General features: G+C 46.7%; 1 protein-coding gene across 1 annotated transcript in view; it reads right to left on the reverse strand.

Moving 5' to 3' along the window:
• The window catches only part of LOC143956519 (tyrosinase-like), a 38,548-nt gene that overhangs the window by 12,001 nt on the left and 2,974 nt on the right, over positions 1-23,573 (reverse strand). Inside the window, exons 2-3 of the mRNA XM_077466719.1 lie at positions 7,195-8,054; positions 3,352-3,565 (exon numbers count right to left, since the gene is read on the reverse strand). Coding sequence (XP_077322845.1) covers positions 3,352-3,565; positions 7,195-7,989 — 1,009 coding nt within the window. The 5' untranslated portion in view covers positions 7,990-8,054. The remainder of the gene's footprint in view (positions 1-3,351; positions 3,566-7,194; positions 8,055-23,573) is intronic.

A 23,573-nucleotide genomic window follows, 5' to 3' on the forward strand; every position in this document is an offset into this window, starting at 1 on the left:
CATGGGGGTGCTTTGGGATGGGGGGAGCTTTTTAAAGGGGGCGTCCAGATTCTAATAAGCCCCCTGCTCAAAGATCCCCACAACCACAGCCCAGGACTGTTGGAACAGAGGCCCTTGTCCCCATCAGCATGGGGACAAGGAGTCTTCTCACCCCAAACCATCTTGTCCCCATATTGATGGGGACAAGGGCCTCTGTTCCAACAATCCTGGGCTGTAGTTGTGGGGATCTGCGAGCAAGGGGCTTATCGGAACCTGGAAGCCCCAGATCGTGCCCCCCCCCCCCAAGTGAATGAGTATGACGTACATTGTATCCCTACTCATTCACCCAAAAAAGTGTCAATAATAAAAAAAAAACACAGTTTATTAAAAAAAAATTACAACAAACGTCCCCCCATGTAGATCCATCATCAATCACGATGCCTGGCACCACAGACGAACCCAAAATCAGGAGAAAAAATAAAACTCTGCCCACAAGGAAGGCTGACCACTGAATGCCCGCGCTGCCGTTTGACAGTTCTTAAATAGGTAAGGGACGGGTCCACCTGGTGCCATTGACCCAGCATACACCGGTTGGCGAAGTCACAAGGTAGTGGGGCCAGTAGGTGACGTCACAAGGTGACCCTGCCCCTTACCTATTTAGGAACTGTCAAACAGCAGTATTCAGCAGTTAGCCTTTTTTTCGCGAGGGCGGAGCAATTTTTTTTTTTTACGGGTGCTCGGGCGTCCTGATTGACAATGGAGCTCCATATGGGCACTGATAGGTGGCACTGATATGTGGCACTGATGAGCACTGATAGGCACTGTTAGGTGGCACTGATGGGCACTGATAGGTGGCACTGGTGGGCACTGATAGGTGGTACAGATGGCCACTGATGGGCATTGACGGTGAGGCGAGGAGAGACGATTACCAGCATCTCCGTGTTTACATGTGACTAGCTGTGATTGGACACGGCTCTTTACACCAATCGGGTCACGCCGTGCTCTAGGAACAAGCCGTGGCCGCGATCTCCATGCGGGCACATGAGAATGGCTGTTCTGGGACAGCAAGCAGCTAAAGGAATTTTTCATTTTTATTGTTTCACCATTAACCACTTACAGACCAGCTCACGCCGATATACATCGGTACTTTGAAGGAGAATATCTTTGTTATGGCAGCGGCTAACAGCCGTATCCTCTTCTTCAGTGAGCGGTCCGGTTTAAGATAAAAGTGGTCTCTGCAGCGGATTCGCCGCAAGATCACTTTTATCAACGGCGGGAGGGGTCCCCCCAGTCTGGCCAGTTTTTGACAATTCCTTTATTTAAAGTCTTCTTCTTTCCATCTTTTTCGGGTCTTCTTCCTTCCTTCCTTCTTCCTTCATCCTTCGGTTTCTTCCTCCATCTTCTTCTTCCTCTGCTTCTTCCTCTGATCCTCTGCTTCTTGCTCCGGTGTTCTCGTCCGGCATCTTACTCCACAGGGTCTTCTTCCCTGCTTCGTTCTTGGGCCGCTCCGCATCCATGGGAGGCTCCTGCTGTGTGACGCTTCTCTTCTTCTGACACTTCTATAACGGAACTGTGGGTGGGCTTCCAAATACCAATAAGCCCCCCCGCAGACCCCCACACCCACCGGGCAAGGGTTGTGGGGATGAAGCCCTTGTCCCCATCAACATGGGGGCAAGGTGCTTTGGGGGGTTACCTCCAAAGCACCCTTCTGATGTTGAAGGCATGTGGCCTGGTGCGGTGCAGGAGGGGGGGAGACGCTCTCTCGGACCCCCCTCTTTTCCTACGGACTGCCAGGTTGCATGCTTGGATAAGGGTATGTTATGGATTTTGAGGAGTACCCCACACCATTTTTTTCTTAATTTTGGTGCGGCGTTTCCCTTAATATCCATACCAGACCTAAGGGCCTTGGTGGGGGACCCATGCCGGTTTTTTATTTAAACTTAAAGTAGCCTGGCCTGGGGGGCGACTTAAAGTAATGTTGTAAGTCGCCCCAAGTCGTGTTGAAGTCGCCCCAAGTTGCGCTGTGATTCATACTCAAGTCGTGTCCAAGTTGCCTCCCAAAGTCACGCTGGAAGTTGTGTTGCCCCTGTGTGAATGGACTCTTAATGATACGGCGTGCACTATTATCAATGGAATATTATTATTGCTGTTGCGCATACGAGTGTGTCGGTTCACACGCTCAATTATTGGTTTATCTGGTGCACCAATTAAGGTATGAACAGGCGCAGCACATTCATCTTAGTAAATGACCCCCAATGTCTCTCTCACAGCTCCATGCTGCACTGGCCCACACCCTGACCTGGGCAGGGGAGTTCTTGAACCCTGAATCACTGCCCACCCCTTAACTATAAAGGCTGTGCTCACCTGTACAGTCAGGCTGCTGGTCTCTGGTAAGACATGGACATCGAAGTAGAGGCTTCTTTCCTCTTGAGACTCTTTAAAATCTCTGGACTCCAGGACCCAATCCAGCAATCCAGGAGTTACCAATTCTAGAGAAAAGTGTAAAACCAGTTTTCTCTGCTAAAAGTAACCATCCTGGAGTCCCTCACCCTGCATCAGTGAGAACCCTTTGTGGCATGTAATCCATCTAAAGCCGCGTACACACGGGCGGACTGTATGGCCTACTTAGTCCGTCGAAACACATTTCAGCGGACAGTCCGCTCGTGTGTGGGCTTCAGCGGACTTTTTCAGCGTGCAGTCTGGCGTACTAAGTATTTCGGATTTTTCAAAATTCTGTCCGTCGTACTTTGGTTTCAGCGGACAATCCGCTCGTGAGTAGGCTAGTTCGACGGACTAAGAATGGCGCATGCTCAGAAAGGATTTACACGGCGGAAGGTTGCATTGCTGTGTATTGGACGTCCTATTTCTAGTCCCGTCGTACGTGCTGTACACGTCATCGCGCAAGCTTTCGACGGACTGTTTGTGCATCCGTGTGTGGTCAAGTCCGTTCATTCGAAAGTAGGACGGACTGTCCGTCGGATTGTATGACGGACTAAGTAGGCCATACAGTCCGCCCGTGTGTACGCGGCTTAACACAGTGGCGAGGAACTACAATATTACAGTCCCCTACTGGAATGATTCAATTGTTCTGTTTCTTATGGTGACCATTTTCACCTTAACAGAAACTGGTGGGGAATCCAAAGTTCCTTATTCGTAACAAAAACAGGAAGTGAGGGGGAATCGTCCAATGGGGACACCGGATTTTGTCACAACTGTCTAAGAGGTTATATCCCTGACATTTACCCTTACTTCCTGTTGTGTCTCCAGGACACAGGGGGGTTCTGCTCTGACAAAAACAACATTACATTGTTATTGCCAGATATACACTTTGAGGGGTAAAAAAAAAAGAACGTTACAGTGCTGCTTGCCCACCTTCTAAGGCATTACGGAAGCTATTTTGTGCCTTTCTGTTGTATGGAGGGCGGTCAAAGTGTTCCAATTTCAAAGTGTCCTCTACATCTTGGAAGGTGGGTGGGCTTCGGGCGTGAGGATTAGCGCCGGGCTTCCTGTGCAGTCTTTCCAGCTGATTGAAGTCATCAGCAGCAAGGCAGTAAGAATCATCATAGTTGTACCCACTGCAAATAGACTAAAAAATGGAAATATAAAAAGCCTTGTTAATACAGAAAGGCGAATGCTGATTTTCAAAATCATCAGTACTTCCTGTTGATCTTCAGTTAGTTATTGGGAGAGCATTCCTCCAGGACTCATGTATTGATATCTGAACCCAGCCTAGGTGATGCTTTGCCCCCTAGTGTGTGTGTGTGTGTGTGTGTGTGTGTGTGTGTGTGTGTGTGTGTTGATCAAGTGACAAGTTTTGGCCATATTTTATATATACCATGCTGCAATCAACGGCACGCAAGGGGTGGGTTTGAGCTTAGTTCTAATAGAAGAGCATAACAAGGACAGTATTGGTTATCAATAATGGGGAAGGAATTCACAGGTGGTTGTCATTGATAGAAAGGGGATTCCAGTTGGTCATAATTGATGGAGAGGGGATTCACAGATCATTATCAATGATAGGCAGGAGAGTCAAAGTGGTCATCCTTGGTGGAGAGGGAATTTCAAGATGGTCATCAATGATAAATGCTGATGACATGTTCAAAGGTTGAGGGACAATTCAGATAAGATATATATTAACATCTGTTCATAGAATATTAGCACTCTGATTAGTTGGGAACAACAGGCAGAAATAACACAAATTTTTAGTTTAGATATGTGCAGAATGGAAGAAATTTGTATATATTTGTTATGTTAATAATGTTTGTATATATTGTATATTGTGGATAGGTGACCCCATTTCATGATGTGGATTAGCATTTTCACACTGGTTCTTGTAAATAGAGGCATGCTGATTGCACACCTGTGGGCTGGGCTCATAAACATCCCAGGGATAGAGCTCAGGGTTCCCACTTGGAGACAGCTCCACCCAAGGAGACAGGAAGTCTCGCTGAGGAGTCAGGAGGATTCCGCCCTACAGTCACGAATCTGTGTGTGAATATTGGCAAGACACCCATGTTCTTTAGATAGACTGCAGGTGGCAGTTTGAACCCTGGGTAAGCTAGGAGAGAGCTTGACCCAAGCATACAGGCCTATGGAACAGACCTATGGCCTAGGCATGATGCCTGAAGCAGCTATGTCGTCCGTAGGTAAGCCAGGAGGCTGAATAACCATGATGCAATAATGGTGTGTAGAACCCTGTAGCTTAGCAGGGAGCTCCTCACAAATTTACTTGCCAGGGATAGTTTTCCTGGTTGATTGACACAGATCCATTGATTTCTCCCTAAGTATGGCCTTGTTGCTACTTTTCTCTTCTTCCACTAGGTGACTGGGTACTTGGTGGTACTAGATATGAGAAGGGCAACCCAAGGTCAGGTTATAAGTATATTGGGTATCTCAGCCAATGGGCAGGGGTTTTCTTGACTCCCTTGGCCTGCTGGGAGCACCTATATATTTTGGTGGAATCAGGCGATCTGCATTCTGTGCCACCCAGGCAGCTGTCTGGTTGAATGTGTGTCATGTGCCCTGGGTTGCTAGGCCAGAGATTGTGCCTATCCCGGGGCTATCTGGCTGCTGAGCTGTCTGAGGGCCTATCCAGAAGCAAGAGAGCAGCGCAGGGTTGGGATTGCAGCTTGCAGTCCAACCAAAAGTGACGGTTCTGTCGGGCCAGAGAACCCGTCAGTGGTCAGAGGTAGAAGGGAAGCTGTCGCCACAAAGGGACCAACCACCTGATTACCAGGGACCACAGTGAGTAACTGAAGCAAGTACCAGAGTAGTATTCTTACTGGTGTGGTTTTGAAATATGATACATTTTGTTTCCTTTTCTAACGAATTCCATATTTTTAGAACGATTCAAATTGGGAATGGTCGAGAAATGATCAACTGATTTGAATTGTGTGTGAAGGATAGCTAGTTGTTAAGCAGCAGGGCAGAAAAAGTCATCAGCTGTCAGCGGGCTTCCCTACTGACAGCTGAAATGTAAACAAAGCAATGCCGGCAATAGAAAATTCCACAAAAAATACAGTGTGGAGACACCCCCCCCACAATCAATACCAGGCCCTTCGGGTCTGGTATGGATTATAAGGGAAACTGCACACCAAAATAAAAGAAAAAAATGTGTGGTCCCCCCAAAATCCATACCAGGCCCTTATCCAAGCATGCAGCCCGGCAGGCAAGGAAAGGGGGCGAGCACCCCCCCTCCTGAGCCATACAAGTTCACATGCCCTAAACATGGGCATCCATTCATCCCCAAAAACCCTGACCGATGGTTGTGGGGGTCTACAGGCAGGGGGCTTATCGGAATCTGAAGTCCCCTTTAACTAGGGGATGTCCAAATGTCCAAATACATCGTACCCCAATCCATTCACCAAAAATGTGTAAAAAGTGAATAAAGACAGTAAACAAGTTAAAAAAACCTTAAACAATCTCCCTATGTAGATCCATCTCACGCCGCCCGCCCCACCACCGAACCTGAAAAAAAGAAAAACAAAAACCTCCGGCCTCGTTGAACATTCCCCGTGGACTACCTGCTCCTCCAACTGACATTTCCAAACTATGTAAGGGGTGGGGCCACCTGGTGATCCCGTCCCATTGTAACATCATCGACCCAGCATGTCCCTGGATGATGATGTCACAAGGGTGTGGGGTCACCTGCTGACATTATCGGGTGACTCTGCCCCTTAGCTATTTAAGAAATGTCAGGTGGAAGAGAAGGCAGTCCATGGGAAGCATTTCTGGATGGATCTACATCGAGGGACATTGTTATTTATTTATTAACTCTCATTTACTGTCTTTATTCACTTTTTACACATTTTTGGGTGAAAGGGGCTTCCAGTTTCCGATAACCCCCCTGCCTTCAGACCCCCACGACCCCCACAACCAACCCGACAGGGTTGTGGGGATGAGGCTGTTATAACCCCCCCCATGTAGAGGGCATGTTGCCTGGTGTGGCTCAGGACAAGGGGAAGCTTGCCCCCCCTTTCCTGGCCTACATGCTTGGATAAGGGTCCAGTATGTATTTTGGGTGGGACCCCAGAATGTTTTTTTTTATTTTGGCATGAGGTTCCCCTTAGAATCCATACCAGACCCAAAGGACTTGGTATTGATTGGGGGAGGGAAGACTCCGCTGTGTTTTTTTCTGGAATTTTCTATTGTTTTGTATACATTTCAGCTGTCAGTGGGGAAGCCAGCTGACAGCTGATGAGTGATTGTTGTTAAGGAGCTGCTTAACAACCAGCTATTCTTCACACAAAATTCGAATCGGTCAATCATTTTTCGACCACTCCGAATTCTAGTCATTTTGAAAATCTGGAATGCGTTGGAAAACGAATAAACAAAATTAATTTTAACGAATTTCAACAAAATTCGTTACTATTTAATTCAGATATTCAGATACATCCAAATCTCTGAATAACCAAAAATTCATCCGAATTTGTATTTGGACTGAAACTAATTGCACATGTCTAAATATTTTTTTAATAGAGACGGAAAAGGTTAAAGTCCCTGTTAGCTTTTTAATATTGTTCACATTTCTGTTCCAAATTTCCCCTCACTTCCTATCGGATGAAATTGTTTTCAACCCAACAAAGTTAGAGGAAATCTTCCTAATGAAGCCCAAGAGAGCAGGAAAAAACAGACAGAATTTCGAATTCCTTCCTACTTTTGGCTGCACTTACACTGTATACCTATTGTTAAAAATAGTTATAGTTTCCTATTTACCTTCCAAAAAGCAAAATGGGAGTATTGACTGAGAAACCCTTCAACATCATTATCTCCGAGGAAGGCATTGGTGCAGATTGAGCATTTTTTTTCTCCTCTCCAGTCCCAATAAGGAAGGGCAAAATTTTCATCCCCCGTCATGAGCTGAATTTGTCTCTCCAGGAAGAGGAGGCCCAATCGATGCCAACCGGGAAAAGCTGGACCTTGATGGGCGTAGTTTGTGCTATCATCAAAGGTCCCGTTCTTTAGAATTGGCTTTGTGGAGTAGTAATGGATCCAAGAAAAAACATCATAGATGGCGGCATCAACAAAGCGGTAAGTGTCTTTGTGGTGGCGGTCTCCGGTGTATAAGATAACAAAGTCCGGACTTTTTGTGATTTTGGCCAGCGCCAAGTAGCTGAAAAATCTTTTCCTTTCAAGCAAAGAAAGTTCTCGAATTTCCTTCCGCACTATTGTAATTTTACGATCACATTTTTCTCCAAAATGCCCGTACTTACAGTCACCGCAGCCGTAGCCGCTGTAGTTTCCATGGCACTCACAGGCATGGTTAAAGTAATACTTTGGCCAGCTTAGGCGGTCATCATTGTATTGGGGCAGGTGGCCAGATGCTCCCAAAACAGGCACAATCTGGTCACGGCATATGCCACGGCCTGAGCTGAAGCCACAGGGGCTGAGGTCCGTCCAAAGTGGGCAACAGGATTTGTTCTTCAAAGCCTCCTCTGTGACACAGACCCGTGGAAACTGAGCTTGGACCAAATCATAGCAAAGAACAAGGAAAACACAAAAGACAATCATGGCTTGCTGCAGAAAATTCAACACCTGGAGAAGACAGTGGAGCCAGAGGATTTACGAACTCTAGCCTAAATAAAAAAAAGAAAGGTGTTGTAAAATACAAAGCCCTTTAAACATATGGGAAATGATCATGTATATTCAGCAAGTAGACCTTTCACATTTTTACCTCCTTTTTTTTCCGTATTTTGCTTATTCAAATGAAAAAAATATATATATAAAATAATATACGGCACACAAAACAACATAAAAAATGTGTAAATCAAAATAAATAATACATAAAACTGCAATCTTGCATAATTCCTGTATCACTCTTTGCTCCAGGTGGCCTCTGATGCTGTCAAGTAGGGAGGACCCGAACACCCCCCGGTTCGGTTCGCACCAGAAACTGCGAACGGCCCGAAAATTTGCACGAACTTTAGAACCCCATTAAAGTCTATGGAAATCCAACGTTCGAAATCAAAAGTGCTAATTTTAAAAGCTAATATGCAAGTTATTGTCATAAAAAGGGTTTGGGGACCCAGCTCCTGCCCCGGGGACATGTATCAATGCAAAAAAAAGTTTTAAAAACTGCCGGTCTTTCTGAAGCACTGATTTTAATGGCGCTTAAAGTGAAAAAAAAAAAAGTGGCACGTGTTTCTCGTGTTTAGAACAGTCCCTGCACAAAATGAGATTTTGCATTTTTCACAGAAAAAAATAGTAATTTAAAACTGCTTACGGCTTTAATGTAATGTCTGGTCCCGGCAATATGGATGAAAATCATTGAGAAAAATGGCATGGGTACCTACCCCCCCCCCCCCCCACATCCATTACCAGCCCCTTTGAGTATTGTACAGATATTAAAGGGAACCTCGTACCCAAATTAAAAAAAGGAAAGGCGTGGGGCCCCAGGCCCTATATACTCAAAACAGCAGTATACAGGTGGTGCAAACAAGACAGGGACTGTGTAGGTTTGTTGTTAAGTAGAATCTGATTGTAATTTTGAACTGGTACATTTTTAAAGTGTAATTCCAGTCAAAAAATCTATTTTTAAGCTTTTTGGAAAACATAGGGAAGGGTTATCACCCCTGTATAATTTTTGTTGCTGTCTGTGCACCTCTTCAGAAGATTTTACCTCACTTTCTGTCCCAATGACCAATGTTTTTTTTCCCATATCAACTGGTGTTGCCACAACACTGTAAGCCCTCAAAGTGACTCTTGGTGGGCGCTGGAACGCCCTGCTGTGAACTATTATATCAAGAATTGTAATTACATGCCATTGTTGAACAGTGGTAGAAAAATTGGGCCTTTGGTGGTGGTGGTGCCATAATACTGTAATGCCGCGTACTCACGATCGGAATTCTCGTCGGAAAAAGCTCTGATGGTTTACCTGACGAAATTCGGCTCAAGCTGTCTTGCCTACACACGGTCACATCAAATTCCGATCATTTATAACGCGGTGACATACAACACGTACAACGGGACTAGAAAAAGGAAGTTCAATAGCCAGTAGCCAATAGCTTTTGTCTCGTAGTTGAATTTGAGCATGCGTGATTTTTGGCATGTCGGAATTGCATACACACGATCGGAATTACCGCTAGAATGTTTTTCCTTGGGGAAAATTGAGAACATGCTATCAATTTTTGGCTGGCGGAAATTCGGACAGCCAAATTCCGATGGAGCATACACACAGTCGTATTTTCCGATGAAAAGGTCTTTTTCTCTCCGGAATTCCGATCGCGTGTACATGGCATAAGTCCTCACAGTTACTCTTGGTGGGCTCTGGAACGGGCCCTGCTGTGAAATATTATATCAAGAATTGTAATTACATGCACCTGTTGAACAGGGGCAGAAAAATTGGGCCTTAGGCACTGGTGCCACAACACTGCGACTCCTCACAGAAACTCTAGTTGGAGAGCAGGAATGAGCCCTGCTACAAAGTATTGCATCAAAAATTGTAATTACACGCCCCTGTTAAACGGGCTGAAAAATTGGGCCTTAGGCACTGGTGCTGGTGTCACGACACTGCAACCCCTCACAGATACTCTAGTTGGAGCGCAGGAATGAGCCCTGCTGCAAAGTATTGCATCAAACATTGTAATTACATGCCTCTGTTAAACAGGGGCTGAAAATTTTGGCCTTAGCCACTGGTGGCGGCGCCCAGAACCAAAAATGTTCTTCCAAGCTATCAGCAGGATCATTGAGGAGGAAGAGGATAGTCAGTCAGCATAACAGGATAGTCACTCAGCATCAGCATAGGCAGTCTTGAAGGGATTACTGGATTACTGGAGTTGCCTGCGGTATAGGATCAGCAGAACACCAGCAATTGGGGTAGCTTTAGGTGCACACTGTGCAGATGACACAATACACCAACTGTAATTACTGGAGCTGCCTGTGATATAGGATCAGCAGAACACCAGCAATCGGGGTAGCTTTAGGTGCAAACTGTGCAGATGACACAGTACACCGACTGTAATTGCTACAGCTGTCTGCGGATAGAATCAGCAGAACACCAGCAATTGGGGTAGCTTTAGGCGTACACTGTGTAGATGAGAAAAAACACCTACTGTATTTGCTGCAGCAGCTGCCTGTGGTATAGGATCAGAAGAACACCAGCAATTGGGGTAGCTTTAGCTGCACACTGTGCAGGTGGCACAATACATCCACTGTAATTGCTACAGCTGCCTGAGGTATAGGACCATCAGAACACCAGCTATTGGGGTAGCTTTAGCCGTACACTGTGCAGGTGGCACAATACACCCACTGTAATTGCTACAACTGCCTGTGGTATAGGACCAGCAGAATACCAGCAATTGGGGTAGCTTTAGGTGTACACCGTGTGGGTGGCACAATACACCGACTGTAATTGTTACAGCTGCCTGCGGTATAGGACCAGCAGAACACCAGCAATTGTGGTAGTAGCTTTAGGTGTACACTGTGCAGATGACACAATACACCAACTGTAATTACTGGAGCTGCCTGCGGTATAGAATCAGCAGAACACCAGCAATTGGTGTAGCTTTAGGTGCAAACTGTGCAGATAACACAGTACACTGACTCTAATTGCTATAGCTGCCTGTGGTATAGGACCAGAAGAATGCCAGCAATTGCGGTGGCTTTAGGTGTACACTGTGAAGGTGGTACAATACACCAACTGTAATTGCTGCAGCAGCTGCCTGTGGTATAGGACCAGAAGAACACCACCAATTGGGGTAGCTTTAGGTGTACACTGTGCAGGTGGCACAATACACTGACTGGAATTGCAACAGCTTCAAAGGAAATTCAGACACTGTCTCTCTGTCTATCTCTCTCTCTCTTAGCCAACGCAACAGACTACGCAAGGCCACCACACAGGCAGCTTTATATAGTGTGGGCGTGTACTAAACCCCTTGAGCCATAATTGGCCACAGGCATCCAGCCTGTGGCCAATTATGACTCTCTTCACTAATGGCGCTGTGATTGGCCAAGCATGCGGGTCATAGTGCATGCTTGGCCAATCATCAGCCAGCAACGCACTGCGATGCCGCAGTGAATTATGGGCCATGAGCGCCACTCTAATTTGGCACGAACGGACCATAATGTTCGGATTTCGCGGAACGGGCGAACAGCTGATCGAGTCGAACATGGGTTCGACTCGAACATGGGTTCGACTCAAACACGCAGCTCATCCCTACTGTCAAGGTGACAAAACACGTTGGTACACTACTATTACTGAGTGAAACACTCAGTTTATTGAAGCTCTGTACACATTTAATTGGGGAGGGTACCTTATCAGGAGTAGTACACGAATCAGCCATACCATTATGACCACTGACTGGTAAAGGGAATAACATTTATTATCTCATTACAATGACACCTGAAATTGGGTGGGATATATTAGGCAGCAAGTAAACATGTTGCCCGTGAATTTGATGTGTTGAAAGCAGAAAAATAGACAAGTGTAAGGGTTTGAGGGACTTTTTTTAGCAAGGGACAAAATGTAATGGCTAGACAATAGGGTCAGAGCAACTCCAAAACTGCACCACTTGAGGGATGTTTCCATTCTGCAGTGGTCAGGACTGAACAAAAGTGGTCCAAGGAAGGAAAATCGGTGACAGGGTAATGAAAGGTCAAGGCTCATTCATGCATGTGGGGAGGGAAGGCTCATTGATGGAGGTGGGGAGGGAAGGCTCATTTACGGAGGTGGGGAGAAAAGGCTAACCCGTAGTAGTCTGGTCCAATAGAAGCGCTACCGAAGCTCAAAATGCTGAAGAAGATAATGCTGGCTCTGACAGAAAGGTGTCAGAAAACACAGAGCATCGCAGTTTGTTTTGTATGTTGCTGCTTAGCCGCAGACTGGTCTGGGTGCCCATGCTGACCCGTGTCCACAGACAAAAGCACCTACAATGGGCACGTGAGCTTCAGAACTGGACCACCCAAGCAATGAAAGAAAATGGTCTGGTCTGATGAATCGCATTTTCTTTTACATCATGTGAATGTCTGGGTGCCAAATACCACAGCATACCTTCAGAAGTTAAATGGAGTCCATGCCTGGATGGTTCAGGGCTGCAGGTTGGGAGTAAAGAGCCCGGGATCAGTGGGATGGGCCCAGCCGGGGGTCAGGGGGTCCTGTATCGTTTCTTGCATTGGGGCCCTGAAGGGTAGAGTTATGCTTCTGAGTGGGTGGGAATATTGTTATGGTTGATGGATGTAGATACCCCTTTCTTATTGAAGTAGAGGGGCTGATATCTAATTTTTAACCCCCTGTATACATTCCCCCACAACCACTGGGTCAGGGTTGTGGGGAAGAGGCCCTTGTCCCCATCGACATGGGATAAGGTGCTTTGCCAGTAAGGCCCCCTCCTGTTTTTTACATGTGAGGAGGACACTGTACCATTTTTATTTTCTGTTTGTTTTCTTTGAATTTATTTGCATGGGGCCCACTTGACATCCATACCAGACCCTAGTTAAGGTCTCAGGACTGTGGGGGGTCTATTCAAGTTGCAGTGAATGCATACTTGCCAACAGTCCTGATTTTCCTGGGACAATCCTGATTTTTGGACCCTCGTCCCAATTAAAATCCCAGGATTTTGCTTTTGTCTTGGGAAATCGGGACTGTTTTTGGCTAAAACAGCAGCAGGCTACAAAAAGATGTCCATCACCGCCACAAAGGACTCTTTGCCCGTGTGTTTAGTGGAGAGGGGAGGGGTAGCCAATCGGGTTATTCTCAGTGTACAAGTGGACAATTCTCTTGTACACTGAAGCTGATTGATTGCACAGATCAGAGGCGCCTCCCCTCTCCACTGAACACACAGGGAAAGACGGGAACTCATGTAGGTGCGGCCAACCCTCCGCCCTGTGTCCAATGAGAGGGGACACTAATGTAAGGAGGGGCTCCACTGATGGGGGCACTGATGTAAAGAGAGGCTCCACTGATGGGGACACTAATGGAAGGAGGGGCTCTGCTGATGGGGACACTGTTGCAAGAATGGGCTCCGCTGCTGGGGACACTGATGTAAGGAGGGGCTCCGCTGGGGACACTGATGTAAGGAGGGGCCCTGCTGGGGACACTGATGTAAGGAGGGGCTCCGCTGCTGGGGACACTGATGTAAGGAGGGGCTCCTCTGCTGGGGACACCTGATCTAAAAACGATCTCCACTGCTGGGGATAACAGATGTAAGGAAGGGCTATGCTGCTGGGGACACCTGATGTAAGGAGGGGCTCCACTAGGGGGATCTGATGTAAAGAGGGACTCTGTTGGGAATGTCTGACATAAGGAGGGACTCTACTAGGAATGCCTGATGTAAGGAGGGACTCTGCTGGGGCACCTGATGTAAGGAGGGATTCTGCTGAGAATGCCTGATGTAAGGAGGGATGCTGCTGGAGGCACCTGATGTAATGAGGGACTCTGCTGGGGGCACCTGATGTAAGGACGGACTCTGCTGAGAATGCCTGATGTAAGGAGGGACTCCGCTGGGGGAACCTGATGGCATCTGGTGGCAGGCAACATGGCAAGTGACACGCTCAGGGCTCCCACTGATTCTGCATTATGGTGAGTTGAACTATTTAATTTTGTATTACAATGTAATAATAGAAATCCTGACACCATAACAACCATGGTGCCAGGATGATTGAAGCGCTAACACCGGGTGTTCGGAGTATCTTTATCTGCTGATTGTTAAACTTTCTGGAATACACATATTTTTATTGTAGTGTAGAATCTGGGCCTGCTGCCCTCCATCCCTCTTTCTTTCCTTCCTTCTCTCTCCTTCCCTCCCTTCCTATCTCTTTCTTTCTCTCTCTCTCTTCCTCCCTCTTCCCCCATCCCTCGTTCATCTCAGACTCTAACCACATCCCCTTTAAGCCACGCCCAACATTCCTCTTAAACCACACCGATTTTTTGCTGCTGCGCTTACCGTATTTTTCTTTCCCCACTTTAACACGTCTACAACTGAATTCCCTGCCCCCTAATTATGACAAGACCCCACCTACAGGAAAAAAGTGTCCATATATATTTTTGTACAATGTTGGCAAATATGTGAATGTAGGTTTGCTTTACACTCTACTCCCCCTAGTCCCACAAACTGCATGGCCAGGGTAGACAAGATGTTCCACTTTCTTGAGACTGCCAACCATTAAGGATGAGCTGAACCTCCCCCCAGATTAGCACCAGAACTTGCGAACAGACCTAAACTTTGTGTGAACTTTAGAACCCTATTAAAGTCTATGGGACTCGAACGTTCAAAATCAAAAGTGCTAATTTGAAAGGCTAATATGCAAGTTATTGTCATAAAAAGTGTTTGGGGACCTGGGTCCTGCCCCAGGGGACATGTATCAATGCAAAAAAAAAAGTTTTAAAAACTGCAGTTTTTTCAGGAGCAGGGATTTTAATAATGCTTAAAGTGGAACAATAAAAGTGTAATATTCCTTTAAATTTCGTACCTGGGGAGTGTGTATACTATGCCTGTATGGGGAGCGTATGTTTGTTTCCCATGCTTAGAACTGTCCCTGCACAAAGTATAATTTCTGCAGGAAAAAAAGTCATTCTGATAGTCAGGTCTGGTAAGGATTTTAAGGGGAACTCCACGCTAAATAAAAAAAAAATGGAGTTCCCCCTAAAAATCCATACCAGATCCTTTATCCAAGCATGCAACCTGGCAGGCTGCAGGAAAAGAGGGGGGGCGAGAGAGCATCCCCCCCTCCTAAACCACACCAGGCCACATGCCCTCAACATTGGGAGGATGCTCCCAAAGCACCTTGTCCCCATGTTGATGAGGACAAGGGCCTCATTCCCACAACCCTGGCCTGTGGTTGTGGGGGTCTGCGGGCAGGGGTCTTATCAGGTCCCCAAACACTTTTTATGACAATAAGGTGCATATAAGCCTTTAAAATTAGCACTTTAGATTTCTCGCATAGACTTGTACAGGGTGTTCCGCGGCTTTTCGAATTTGCCACAAACACCCCAAATTGTTCACTGTTCGCCGAACAGGCAATGTTCGAGTCAAACATGAGTTCGATTCGAACTTGAAGCTCATCCCTACCAACCATTGTATACTCCACCCTTAACCTCACTTAACTTTACCTACAATTAACTAGACCACACTTGAGATGGAGTATAACTGGCCATAGCAGCCTTTTTACTCAAAAATATAAAATATATAACAATAATTTCACATAACAAAACTCCAACTATTAGTTGCTCCCCCTAGTGGTCTTTGACGGCACTTCCCAACTTAGCTCTGTTCCACTTCTACACAGCGGGCATTTTTCCATACTAAACCTCCAGCCATGTAACACCAGCTTGGAGACAACTTATTATCCACAGTGCAACCATTACCATCATCCAGCTAAACCATGTTAGCTGGAATACACCAGAGGGCCCATACCATCGATGAGTCCCTCACACTTCCATCTCGTAGGCTGTAGTGAGAGCCAGTGCTCGGAGTGGGAGCGTCAGTGGAGCTCCCGGCCCCGCCCCCGGACCTCTGTATTCCCCAGCCAGTATAGAGGGGGCGGGGCCGGGAGCTCCACTGACTCCTCCACTCCGAGCACTGGCTCTCACTACAGCCGCTCTGTTCCGAGCATACAGGCTGCACGGGGGCGGGGTCAGAGCGTCAGTGGAGCTCCCGGCCCCGCCCCCTCACAGCTGGCTAGCGCGGGAATACAGCCTCCAGTCCTCTTGTCCTCTGTGCACTCTGCAAAACCTTCATTGGGGCCCCAATTCACGGGTAACAGGGCCCCCCTACAAAGCATCAGTGGAGCCCCCGGCTGTTATAGTGAGAGCAGAGAATGGAATCCCTCTAAATGTATGTAGTGAGTTTGGCTGCTCAGGTATGTCCTTGCACCCATAAAATGCCTGACTGCTTAAACCCTGAGCTGTGTTATTCAACTGTCAAGCTGTGCATTACTGAAAATTCTCTGACCATCTCCTGTAGCATGTCCGCAGTCTCTGATTGTCTCCTGCAGTATGTCCGCAGTCTCTGATTGTCTCCTGCAGTATGTCCGCAGTCTCTGATTGTCTCCTGCAGTATGTCCGCAGTCTCTGATTGTCTCCTGCAGTATGTCTGCAGTCTTTGATTGTGTCCTGCAGTATGTCCGCAGTCTCTGATTGTCTCCTGCAGTATGTCCGCAGTCTCTGATTGTCTCCTGCAGTATGTCGGCAGTCTCTGATTGTCTCCTGCAGTATGTCCGCAGTCTCTGATTGTCTCCTGCAGTATTTCGCCAGTCTCTGATTGTCTCCTGCAGTATGTCGGCAGTCTCTGATTGTCTCCTACAGTATGTCGCCAGTCTCTGATTGTCTCCTGCAGTATGTCCCCAGTCTCTGATTGTCTCCTGCAGTATGTTGCCAGTCTCTGATTGTCTCCTGCAGTATGTCGCCAGTCTCTGATTGTCTCCTGCAGTATGTTGCCAGTCTCTGATTGTCTCCTGCAGTATGCCGCCAGTCTCTGATTGTCTCCTGCAGTATGTCCACAGTCTTTGATTGTCTCCTGCAGTATGTCCGCAGTCTTTGAGTGTCTCCTGTAGTATGTCCGCAGTCTTTGATTGTCTCCTGTAGTATGTCCGCAGTCTTTGATTGTCTCCTGCAGTATGTCGCCAGTCTCTGATTGTCTCCTGCAGTATGTCCCCAATCTTTGGTAATCTCCTGCAGTATGTCCGCAGTCTCTGATTGTCTCTTGTAGTATGTCCCCAGTCTCTGATTGTCTCCTGCAGTATGTCTGCAGTCTCTGAACCTCTCCTGTAATATGTCTGCACTCTCTGACACTCTCCTGTAGTATGTGTGTGTATTAATGTGCCCCTTTACTTGCTCAATTATTTAGGATTGCTCCACTGCTCAGTGAGAGGTAATGATGTGCATTAACCTGTAGCAACCAATCAGCGAACAGTAGTGATCTGCTTTAATCTCTAGTAGCCAATCAGTAAGTGGTAATGATGTGCATTAACCTCTAGCAACCAATCGGCAAGCAGAAATTATGTGTTGTAACCTCTAGCAACCAGCCAGCGAGCAGTAAGGATAGGCTGTAACCTCTGGCAAACAATTGCAATCACTGCGTGATCTGCTGCAGTAAACTGATTTTGAGTCTACCTGCTATTTTTTGTATGCCTCAATGGAGGAGGGGGTGGGCAAGAAAATGTTTACCCAGGGCCCAATCCAAATTAAAGACGGCCCTGCCTAAAGCCCAATTTTGGGGGCATGTAATTACAATTTTTGATCTAATATTTCACAGCAGGGCCCATTCCTCCACCCACCAAGAGTAACTGTGAGGACTTACAGTGTTGTGGAAACACCACCACCAAAGGCCTAATTACAAATGACTCCTACTTACAACCCCTAGGAAGGGAAATTCTCTCCTGTAAGCCCTTGATGGAATTCTGACGAAAAATGTCAGATCGAACCGTGTTGTCGGATAATCCGACTGTATGTGGGCTCCATCGGACGTTTTCCTTCCGAATATCTGACTGACAAAGTTTTAGAGCTTGGCTATAAAATTTTCCGACAACACGATCCGATTGGACCTTGTCCGATCGTTTGTAGAGAATTCCGATCGGACAAAGTGCCACGCATCAAATTCCTAGACTAAAGCTATTGGCTACTAGCCTGAACGTAGTCCCGTCGTAACGAAATAACGTCATCACGTTACCTACGATTGGATTTTCCGACAACTTTGTCCAACCGTGTGTATGCAACACAAGTTTCGGACAAAATCCATCAGATTGCGGGGTTCCCCTTAATATTAATACAAGACCCAAAGAGCCTGGTAATGGGCTGGGGGGTTACCCATGCTGTTTTTCTCAATAATTTTCATCCATATTGCCGGGACCAGACATTACATTACAGCCGCAAGCAGTTTTGAATTACGTTTATTCCTTTAGAAATGTAATTTTGTGCAGAGACTGTTCTAAACATGGGAAACATGCGCCACTTTACAGGCATACTATACACACCCCCCCCCCCCCCCCGGTACGATATTTAAAGGAATATTTCACTTTTATTTTTTCACTTTAAGCATCATTAAAATCACTGCTCCTGAAAAAAAATCAGTTTTTAAAACTTTTTTTTTTGCATTGATACATGTCCTCTGGGGCAGGACCCGGGTCCCCAAACCTTTATAAGGACAATAACTTGTATATTAGCCTTTAAAATTCACACTTTTGATTTCTCACGTTCAAAGCTTTAACGGTATTCAAAAGTTCATGCAAACTTTTGGTCCGTTTGCATGTTCTGGATGCGAACCGAACCGGGGGGTGTTTGGCTCATCCCTAGCCACCATCAAAGACCACCACAGCTAACAGGGGTGACCCCTTACCCTTGAGAGCTCCTCCACACTCTCAGAGCATGCTGAATCCCATCCTGCAACCCCAGGGATCATAAATCAATCCCCTCCACAGACAAGTGAACCCCATCCCTCCTGAGATAAAGCTGGTATCCTTCTCCAATTCCCTATGTCTTATCACCATACCCCCGTTCTGAATCACAAAAGTCCCACCATTTTGTTCACTTTAACACAGGCTTTGTTGATTCTGCCCACTGACCGCACCATTCGCATGTCCTCGCCACAATGTCGGACCACTCGACCAACATATCTGGGAAGTCTGTCCTCAACCGTAGGAAGTCAAACTTTACGTCCTTGATGAGCTCCCAGATGGACCGAAACCCCAGATTGTACCCACCGACATGGAGCACCACAATGCCCAGTGGCCTGTCCAGACATGCAAATGGATGCACTTCCGGTACAACCTTACTCCACACCATACCCAGCCATCCCAACATGCCTCCCCTCTGGAAATCCCCAGCTGTCTGCCATTAGGCCTAATGTCTGCACGCCTGGCCCCCCCAAAACACGTAAGAGTGGCCCATGATCCAGACGAGGCGCAGCTGATCTCCACCTGAAAGAAAGGAGCAAAAAACTATAGGATAACCAATAGACAAACCACATATGCTCACCCCATTTGATAAACATGACATATGCATGCTTGCCAAAAACACACACACACTCCTGTCATAGCTCTACTCGACCACCAAATGCAGGCAAATGTAGGAAACTCTTTGAGTCCCTTCTACTAATCTGTTTAACAGCCGCCTCGTCCAACACACATAGTGCGGCCTCTGCTGCCGCCTCGATGCGGAAGGAGTGCAAAGTATATTGTGTGCCATCCAAACCCGCTGCTTTTAGGCATTTTCTAAATGCTACCACAAATTAGAACTTAGTCATTTGGGGACTCATCTCGTGGCCCATCAGAAACCAGACAAAGTCCCAGGAACTCCCAGGAACTCCCATACCACCCCCACCAGGCACACAGGAGAGCCCGGTAGAGAAAACAGCTGTATTCTGACACCCTTGCCACCCTGGTCCATCTTGGATAGGCGTAGCAACAACTAAATACTGTTTCCCTTGTAAACCACATCATGTGCCCCTAAGCCCCCTTGGACCTGCTTAGATGGGCTGACCAGTTCACTAATCCTGAAGGCTCCAAAATAAGCCAACGAAAATGCCACTTTCAACAATGCAACCTCGTAAGCCGATGTACACAACAATCCCAACCGAGCAACCAGTGTTTGTAGTTTGTCAAAAGATACAGGCCTCCGAACATCCCTGCGCCTACACATTCCATGATAACCTTTCATCGCCTGTCTTACCCAAAAATCCTTGGTCAAATCAACACTGCCCCATAATTTGAACAAGAGCGTCAGACCCGCCAGTTTTCGGTCCATGGCTGACACTGGAAACAAAATAGATGACTAGCAACTGTACCTCTGTGCCATCTGGATCCACCCCTGGCCTGCCTCACCAAGTCCCACCATTCCCACCATATCTTATTGTAGGCTTCCCTTTTGGCCTCACTCACCGACCTCCTGATCCATCCAGCAATCGCCCACAGCCATTGGGGACACGGAACCCCCTGTCAGGCTGCTGCCGGAGCTAGCTCTTGAAACTTGACCCACTGAAAGCGAGATAAAGCATCAGCCAACGTATTGTCCACCCCTGGGAGGTGTGCCGCATATAGAAAAATATTCAACTGTAGGCAACATACACACCAGGTGGTCTAACAGCCGTGCGACATGCTGTGATGACGCTGAGATGCGGTTAATAACTTGCACTACTCCCAGATTTTCACAATGCAATCTCACTTTCAAGTTCCTGAATGATTCACCCCATATTTCAATCGCTAATACTACTGGAAAGAGCTCCAGTAGCACCAGATTCTTTTGTAGGCCTGCCTCCAACCAAGAACTTTGCCAATGCCCGGCGTTCCAGTGACCCTGGTAGTACACGCCATACCCCGTTGACCCAGCAGTATCCGTAAACAGCTCCAACTCACCCACACCTTCAAATCCTCCCAATATTCCCTATTGACCTGAATAAAATGTGTGGGGGACTGGACCCCTGCAGTGGCTGCCGCCAGCGGCCAGCAAAACACCCTGCCCATAGGAATAATACAGCAAGCGAAATTCTATTTACCCAGCAAGGATTGCAGCTTCCTCAGCTGAATCTTGTGGAGCCCCAAGACCTCACTAATCTCCCCTTAAGCGATTCCAGTTTCTGCTCTGGTAAGCGACACGCCATGCGATCTGAGTCGATCACTATGCCTAGGAAGCTGAAAGCGGCGGTTGGGCCCTCTGTCTTGTCCTCCATCAATGGAATGCCGAATCTACCCGGCATGTGTTGCAATGTGGATAACAGTACCACACACACATTGGACAAAGGAGAACCCACACAGAGGAAGTCATACAAATAATGAATGACGTAATTAAGACCTGAAACGTCCCAAACCACCCACTCTATAAAGGAGCTTCATGTTTTGAACATTGCATACGAAATGGAGCAGCCCATTGGCAAGCCACAATCGATGTAAAATTCCCTTTGCCAGCAGCACCCAAACAGTCAAAAGCTGTCCAGATGGAGCAGAAGCAAGAGGAATGCAGACTCTATGTCAGATTTTGCCATCAGCACCCCCTTTCCGCAGCGGCGAGCCCAACCCACTGCCACATCAAAGGATGTGTAAGACACTGTGCACTCTTCCAGATCTATCGCATCATTGACTTATTAGGCCGAAACTTATTAGGCTCTTTTTTGGGCACCACTCCCAGCGGGGAAACCCCTAGCTCTGGAAGAGGCTGCTCCTGAACAGGGCGGACCATGCGACCCAATGCCACTTCCTTTCCCAATTTTTCCATGACCACCCATCCCCCCCCCCCCCCCCCGAAAGAAGCAAGTCAGATCGCAAATTCTTCGCCACCAGTGGCATAGTAGACAAGCAGCACAGAATACGAAAACCTTCAGAAAATTCCACCCCCAACTTTTACCCTGTTATCCTTAACCCCTTGATGTCCCCTTCTCACTCCAGTCATGGTGGCCCTCTGCTAGCTCCATTACTTTCCACTCACTCTGGGCCTCACTATTGCAATGCATCATTGGCAATATACAGCAATGAATATACAGTGAAACCTTGGTTAACGAGCAATGCGGTTAACGAGCAATGCGGTTAACGAGCATTTTGAAAAACAAGCTACTTTTTTTTATTTTTTTATTCTGACTCAGTTTGCGAGTGTTGTCTCACAAAACGAGCAGAATACACGCTAATGGGGTGTGCACTGCCACATTTGGCCAGAGGTGTGGGGGCGTGGCGACACTCAGAACAGTTTGGAGCCGTTTGGAAATATTCAGAAACACTCGGAAATACTCAGTTCCCAAGTGTTTCGAGTTCAGCCGAGTTGTCCCTGAGTATTTCCGAAGCTCTGCGGCACCCCCCCACCTCTGGCCACATGTGGTATTGCATGCAATAGAAAGCAATGCGGAACTAATTATCTTCGTTTCCATTGACTTCTATGGGGAAACTCGCTTTGATATGTGAGTGCTTTGGATTACAAGCATTCTCCTTGAATGGATTATGCTCGTAATCCAAGGTTCCACTGTAGTCCAGTATATAGCTCTCTAGTAGTACGTTATACTAGCAAACTCTTCTCCCTAAAAACTCTGCAGGCTGTTCTTCACCTTCACTAAACTCCAACACACTGATAGAGGGCTGCCAGGAAAGCTGGTCTATTGCAGTGTGTGCTGGGACTTTTGCTAAGAACCATCATTGGCCAAAGCGCAGAGGTCAGTGATTGTTTTTGGCATTGCATTGTGGGATGTTCAGCTAGGTAAATCAGACTGAATCCATACCTTAAAAAAAAAAAAAACCCGGAGCTTGTTCCTAATGAGAAGCTTTGTTCCTCTTTCTTGAGCATTGCACACTTATATCCTGGTACAAGAACATGCTAATCTGTCGGTGGGATGTCCATCTATGGTTCAAGACCACAGAGGAAAGCAAGTTTGATTCCACAGAGAGGAGATCATGAGATGCTTTATGACTACAAAAAAGTTTCGATGCAGCAAGTTCCAGCCTAGAAGGTGGTGAGATTGCACCTTGAGTAATGAGTGATATACATGGCTGAATTTATGGATCATCCAAGATTGCACATAGAGATATGGACAATTCATGTATGTTTTTTTTTTTTTTGTATATACACTTTTTTATATTTCTATATTTATTTGTGTTAAAGTGATACTAAAGTCTAGTTTTTGTTCGTTTATAAATATCAAACATGTTATGCTTACCTGCTCTGTGCAGTTGGTTTTGCACAGAGCAGCCCGGGTCCTCTTGTTGGACCCCTCGCCGGCACTCCTGGCACCTCCCCCCTGCTTCCTGTCCCACAGCAAGCAGCTTGCTATGGGGGTACCCGAGCTTAGCCACTGCTCTGTGTGTCCACTTAGATATGCGTCTCGGCCCCACCCTCTCTCTCTCCTCATTGGCTCACTGACCTTGATCCTGATCCTGCTGCTGTCTCAGCCAATGAGAAGGGAGAGCTGAGGGTCTCAGGCAACATCGCTGGATCGAGATGGGGCTCAGGTAAGTATTAGGGGGGCTGCTGCACACAGAAGGTTGTTTTTTTTTAATCTTAATGCATACAATGCATCTTCTGCCTTCAGAACCACTTTAATTTATATTTAATATTTTTGTTTAATTATTAAACCCCTTAGTGTTTTAGTTGTGCCCATTGAGCACAAAGGCTAAAAAGAAAAAAAAAAGTTCCCAGTAAAATATTTATTGAAATTCTTACCCCGTTACTTGCAGTTTACACCTTTTAATGC

This window comes from Lithobates pipiens, unplaced genomic scaffold (assembly GCF_037356315.1).
Source record: "Lithobates pipiens isolate NorthernLeopardFrog02 unplaced genomic scaffold, aLitPip1_a1.2 Scaffold_37, whole genome shotgun sequence".
In the NCBI taxonomy this organism is placed as follows: domain Eukaryota; kingdom Metazoa; phylum Chordata; class Amphibia; order Anura; family Ranidae; genus Lithobates; species Lithobates pipiens.